This window comes from Nicotiana tabacum, chromosome 4, assembly GCF_000715075.1.
Source record: "Nicotiana tabacum cultivar K326 chromosome 4, ASM71507v2, whole genome shotgun sequence".
NCBI lineage: Eukaryota > Viridiplantae > Streptophyta > Magnoliopsida > Solanales > Solanaceae > Nicotiana > Nicotiana tabacum.
In genome coordinates, this window is record NC_134083.1 from 83,591,358 (window position 1) to 83,598,332 (window position 6,975).

The window sequence follows — 6,975 nt, forward strand, 5'->3', positions numbered from 1 at the left end:
GTTGATTCGAAGAGAACAAGTTCAAACTTCAAAGTACTAAATTATTGCTGTTTTTTCAGATAAAAAGAAGAAGAAAAAAGGATTTGTAGATAGGAGTAATATGGATAAGGCATTAAATGCTCAAGGCATGACAATTGTAAGTCCTGTCCGCTTCTGCATTAATAACTCTGTATGTAAAGAAGGTATGAGCAGTTGGAGAACTGAATGCTGAAAGTAAATGACGTGATGAATTACCCCCACTTTCGTGCAACATCATGAGCTATGTCTAGCTTCCTTAGGTTTTAATTAGTATTTCAATGTACCCCGGAACCTATCCTTGCTCCTAATAAAAGAATTAGATCGAGAGGCGATGCTTATTTCTGTGCGCTACAACTAGCAGCCCCTTTACTGGGTTGAGAAAATACCTGCGACAGATGAAAATTCAGCAACTTGTTAGGAGTCAATTTTGGCTTGTTAATCATAATTAAACTACTAAGACTTGAACTTTAGCAATTTCTTGCCACACTAGGTTGTTTTTTTTAATCGATTATTATGGACCAACTTTATTGCACTTACAAGTGCTTAATCTATTCGCTCTCTCGAGGATTAGCGTCACCACAACATTAACAATATTAACAACTAGAAATTCCGTTTCAGCAATGCTGCACAATTGAGAGGTCAAGAGGTCAGGGCCTCAATTGAGATGTTTAAATCGAAAATATTGATTAGTTTAGGGGGGCTTTCTAGTTCAGCCACACACAAAAAAAAAAGAATTAAAAAGGATCTAACAGATAAGTAAGGCAACTCGACCATTGTAGAATAGAAGATTTCGAAAGTTGTGAACTGTGTAAGATGCGACTTCCACAGTGTAGGAAGGGTGTACTTTGACATTTAATGAGGAATTTAATTAATTGTGTCGTGATAGTTTAGCCAGGGCAACTTTACCTTATTAAAATGTAGCAATTGTGCAAAGAACTAAGCTTCCTGATTTCAAGGACCTAGTTGAAGTAATGAACTAAATGGACCCTCTGAAGATGAGTTTATATTAAATGGGACAGTATGCATTTGAAATTATTAATGGACATAGGCCTACTTCACCAAAATCTGTATTTCATCTGTACGGGTTCGTTTAGAGGCGAATTCAAAATTTAAAATTTAAAAGTTTAATTTTTAAAGTCATATTTAATTTATTATGAAAAATTCAATACTTGTTATTTATTGCAATCTTAAAAAGTTTTACAAATAAATTTATATTTCGCTTCGAAAAATATTAAATTCAAATAAATCATATGCTATAAGGTTCCGGAGCTATTTTAAGGTATGGGAAAGCGACTTGCATTTACAACACATCTTCCTCGCAGCTGCTGGAGCTTTCGCTTTTTCACATGGATTTGTTTTTCTTAATAACAACCCCACTACTACCTTTAGCCACTGCTTTTCTATGATTTTCTTAATGAAGCTCCTTTATTTATTGTAATAAAACATGATTGGTTTTTTCCTCTTTAGAGGTTCTTGTTGGTGGAAACAAATTAAATTACTACTAACTTTTCCGTGTCAAATTGAATGTTAATTGGACTTTGTGTGAATATTAAATCAAGAATCTAAAAAATTGTTTAATATTTGTTTAATCAACAAGTGGATCACATGAAACCTTCTGGCTTATTAGAATATGAATAAACTAAAATCAGTTTGAAAGAAAAAGGGGATTTTGTCTTATTTTTGTTAGAAATTGTATAATTTTCAAAAGTTCAACTTTTCATATTTCCATTCGCCTCATAGTAATGTGAGTGATTTAAGCGTTGTAGTGTAGCTTCTTTTCCACAGTTTTTTTCAGTGCTAACTAGCTTGGGTGCTTTGTGCTTTCGTTCCCATTTTACTCTCAAACTTTCATTAGTTGTTCCTACCTGCATATCGCGATCAACTTTGTCTCTTACCTTTAGTTTAATTTGGCGAACTTTTAGTTCATAATTTTTTGTTGTTGCTATATATGTTCCTTAATAATGTATAAAACGATGTAAATATGTTGAGAACATTAGATTAAAAAAAAAGAAAAAAAGAAAGGGCAATAAAGAAGGAAAAGGTCTTTTAATCGAATGCTGCCAATGGTATAATGAAAAAGATAACAACAACAACAACAATAAACTCAGTGGATTCTCACCGGTAAGGTCTGGGGAGGGTATTGATATACGCAGCCTTACACTTATCCTGGGAGGGCAGAAATATTATTTCAGATAGATCCTCAGCTAAAGAAAAGATGAAAGAAGCAGTGAAACAAAGAGTAATAACACAAGATATTAAGAAAATCGAAACAAAGATAGCAATAAAATGATAGGTAGTAATATCAATTTAAGAATAAAACGATATCATACTAACACTAATACTATCGAACTTAGGAAGACAAAGGAAAATGCTCAACTACCAACTAATTTTTTACCCTAATCTTCGACTTCTATGCCCTTCTATCAAGCGTCATGTTCTCAGTCAACTCTAGCTGCACCATGTCCTGCCTAATCACCTCCCTCAAGACTTCTTTGGCCGATCTCTACCCTTCCTCATACCTACCAAGGCTAACCTCTCACATCTACTAACTAGGCCATCTGTACATCTCCTCTTATAATGAAAAAGATAGTCTATTATATATGAATATGACATGGAAAGATACAAAATTAATAACCTGCACAAAAAATATGACTATGAATTTTTCACCAATTTCCTTTTTGGGCAAAGAAGCAAATCGGTATGCAACTAAATTGAAGCGGCAGCACTTTGATATTCATAAAAGTGAAGTTCTTACAATGTCTTTGTTACATTTAAGACTAACTCAACCCTCTTAATCTTATACACGAACAAATTTAATCATTTTCTCTTAAAAATATACTGCAAATTAAAAGAGCTGGCTTTAAGAAAGAACATCAATTTTTGGTTTCGAAAAGATTGATCATTGGATATCTAATAGCTCCAACTGTAATTGGAGTTGATGGTTTGAAGAAAGGCTCCACATTGAACATTACATTTGAACTAGATTTTGGTACAAAAGTAACTATCTGAGCCAAAACTAAATTGCTCATTTATCCACTGGATGTCGCTTTCTTAACATATATGGTTGACCTTCAATTTACTTTTATCACCTAATTCTCTGACAAAGTACCAAATTAAACCACGCTTATTGAGTTATGACATTACGACCCATGATCCAATGTATTATTCCACGCAACCTACGCACGATGTGTTGGTATTATTTAAACTTATAATGAAAAGTGAAAATTTTTTTTGTAGTCCCTTTTTTCTTCTTTGCTTATTTGTCTTTCCTCTTTGTTGGGCTTGTAAAGAGCTAGTAAAAAAGAGTGGTCTCGCGCACATAAAAAATTGGTCCTAAACTCAAAATGAGTGAATCCCCCCTCCCCCCATATCACAGCTGCTATTTTCATAACCCCCAATTAAATTCTCCATCTTGTAACATTTTTCATCTCTCTTCTTCTTCAACCGAAGGTGTTGTGGAACCTTGGGGAGCAACCGGTCTTAACGATTTACACCCAATCAGGCCGAAATCACTTTCAAGGTAGTGGGCTTGCCACGACACAATATTTTTGATAAGTTTCTTAGTCAATATTATGTACTTATTTTTCTTACACGATGGTACCGTATTTCAACTTGCCCGTTTAGCAACTGCTTCATGCTCCGTCCCTTGATTATGATTATATAGCTGCCGTAGAAAAGAGAGGGAAACTAAACTTTCTAAATGCAGACATTTTGCCCGTTTGGGATTAAATCATTATTTTACTGAACTTTAGTATCCGTAAATACTAATTTGATTATGAGCATTTGCAAAGAATGAGTGTTCAAATAGATTTAAAAGTAATTAGTTCAGTCATTTGAAACTCTTTTTGACTCCTTTATATTTTGTATATCAAATATAAGACATTTTATATCTCAAATACTTAAGATCCAGTCCTTATGTCTAGACCTTCTAGTATATAATAATTTAAAGTCAAATGTTGGCACATGGTATAGCAAAATTATATGGTGAATACATGTGAGTACACAATCCTTAGATTCCGCAACAGGCCTCATGTCCAGAGTAATCATACCTTCCTTTCTCATTTATGTTTTTCTGGAAATTGAGTAATACTAATAACCAATGTAAACCTTATTTTAGGCAAAAAAAAAAAATCTCATCCTTATAATTATAATTAGTAGTCTAGTAAATCAAAGATGAAATGGTTGAGGACATTGTAACACTATGTTACCAGATTTAACCATCCAATCACAACTCATGTCCTGTCAATAAGGAGGTTTCAAATATAATGTTCCCAAAAAAGTCGAGGAATAATGACATTGATTACCAACTTTACAAGGTATTTTCCTATTAGTGGAGTAGTAAATTCCTGTAAAATGTTTACACATTGAATCTTTAAAAGTTTCTTCTATTCTAAAAATTGAAATAGGCCACTCTAAAAACCACTACCATACAAAAGGAAACTGCAAAAAGACAATATATAAGTCATCTCTAATCAATCAACTCAAACATGCTTTACACAATTAAATATTTCTAATCTCTTTAACCCCATTAACCAAAACAGCGATATTACTTCTCGACCCCTTAATTATCCCAAATTTCCTCAACAACCCCACACACCAATCCCCCAAATTCAAAACAATGTAAGTCCCAATTCCGCCGATCAAACCATACGCAATTGAATAAGTTAACGGCGTCAAAATCAACGTCACAAACGCCGGTATTGCTTGCCTCATGTCATCCCACTCCACTTCCACCACAGACTTCATCATCATAACTCCCACTACTATTAACGGCGGCCCAACTGCCCACGCCGGTATCGAAGCTAATAACGGCGTGAAGAAAAACGCCAGAAAAAAATACCCCGCCGCCGTTAACGCCGTCATCCCTGTTTTACCACCTTCCTTTATACCCGTTGACGATTCGATAAACGTCGTTACTGGTGACGTCCCTAACAGTGATCCTATAATGATCGATGATGCGTCCGACAAGAAGGCAAAATATTGTCCCTCGAAATTCCCGTTTTCATCGGCGAAACCGGCGAAGTGCGCCATTGAATACAAAGTTCCGGTGGTAGACAATATATCTACATATAAGAAAGTTATCAAAGCTTCCCAGAAATGACCTTTACCTATGCCTTTAAAACTCAAAGCCCCAGCTGTGCTCTCAATTTTGTGAACATCAACGACTTGTTTGAAATATTCGTACGCGGAATTCCCCGCCGGAGTATTTGGAAAAGCGGTGACTTTTGTGTTTCTAATCCACGAAATCGCTGTGACGAAGATGATGCCATAAATCATTGCACCTTTAATGTTTTTAGACAAACAATAAGATATTATGACAAATCCAATAATACCAAGCCAAAGCGTTGGACTTTCCATGCGATCATGCAAACATAAGATATCACTGGAAACGGAGCCCCCAGGGATGAGAGTCATGGTGCCGTTAACGGCGGCCATTACCGGAGCTACTCCTGCCCGAGATGACCGCGGGCAGCCTGCAAGTGTGACGAGTGTTGATGGGCTGTATCCAACGAGTCCAATACCCTGGTTGTTCTGTAGCCCAATGAAAGCGAGGAACAGCCCAATACCGGCGCCGGAGGAGATTCGAACTGGTTTAGGAATCAGTTTAGCTAACTTTGCCCGTAAACCGATAGCTGAAATGAGTAAAAATAAAACTCCTTCGATGAAAACTGCAGCTAATGCGCTTTGATAGGAAACATTTCCAGAACCATGAAACCCAACAACAGTGTACGCGAAGTAAGCATTAATGCCCATTCCAGGAGCTAACGCTAACGGCAAATTCGCAAATACTCCCATAATTAGACACCCCATGAGAGAAGAAGCCACAGTTGCTACAATCAAATCTTTCCGAGTTCTATCAAGGCAGGCTGAATAACCCGGGTTAACGGGTTCAAATTTACAGGAAACATCAGGAGTTATGAGTTGGAGGTTAGGGTTACCAGTGCAGTTAATCGGCGGGACAGTGGGATCGGAGCATAACTGAATACAGTCAGAAACAGAACAAGTACCGCCGGAATCAGAGAGAATAGAAGCGTTAACGGCTAAGATATACGCCATGGTAAGGAACGTTGTGGTGCCAGCACGAAGCTCAGTGGTGAAGGTGGTGTTACGTTCCTTCAGCTTGAAACGTTTGCCCACTCGGCTTTCTGCCACGTAATCATTGAGACGGGTCAACGGAGATTGACTGCTGCTCGACGGCGGCGGTGGAAGAGGTGGCTGTGGTGTCCCGGACTCCACGTCCATGGGGGTCTGAGAGTTTTTGCGAGTGTGAAAAGAAAGGTGGAGTTATGGGAAACTTTTATGGATCAAAAGGCAGGCCACCCTCTTTATATATGACGATGACACGTTTTTATAAGACTTTTATAATATTCTAATCATTCAATTAACTGGATTATTATGTTTTTAAGTTTATTAGTATAAAAGTTCTGTTAGAGGTTACAGCTTGTCTTTTTGCAGGGAAGAGGAGGAGAAGTCCGAGTTGGGAATAAAAGAGTTAGAGAGAGATTCGGCAGATGGACGAGGTGGGGTATCTTGTTTTAGTGTAAAAGAAATTAAACGTTTTTTTTGTTTTTAAGTCAAAACCTGGAAATTAGAAATATGCGTGGATTTACTCAATTGACCCCATGGATCTGCTTCTTTGAGAAAAATAAAAGGAAAAAAAAAAAAAAAAATTCGAGTTAATTTATCAATCAATTTCTTGTATAACTGAAAGAAATTGCATAGACGGATCTTACATTAACTAGTAGCTAGGTTTCCTTTTTTTGGGTAAAAATACGACAGGCATGACACGAAGATGAGGCATACGTCTGTTCTGATTCATGACTCATCCTCTTATTTCTTTTACAATTTTTCTCAATTTTTTGCTCTTATTTCTTACAAAATCATAAAAGAACTCATTTTATGAGAGAGAAATTAGAAATTTTATAATTAATATAAGAAGGACAGGAAAGGTGGAGT

The 6,975-nt window shown here is 36.4% G+C and overlaps 1 protein-coding gene across 1 annotated transcript; it reads right to left on the minus strand.

The window, feature by feature from the left end:
* Positions 1 to 4,286: 4,286 nt before the first annotated feature.
* Positions 4,287 to 6,335, minus strand: LOC107780578 (adenine/guanine permease AZG1). The gene has a single exon (XM_016601123.2). The coding sequence runs from the start codon at positions 6,259 to 6,261 to the stop codon at positions 4,519 to 4,521; it is 1,743 nt and encodes a 580-aa protein (XP_016456609.2). The 5' UTR covers positions 6,262 to 6,335; the 3' UTR covers positions 4,287 to 4,518.
* Positions 6,336 to 6,975: the final 640 nt, after the last annotated feature.

What these genes read in the sequence shown, in the direction of transcription:
- LOC107780578 (XM_016601123.2), bottom strand. Translation starts at nt 6,261, where the DNA reads ATGGACGTGGAGTCCGGGACACCACAGCCACCTCTTCCACCGCCGCCG.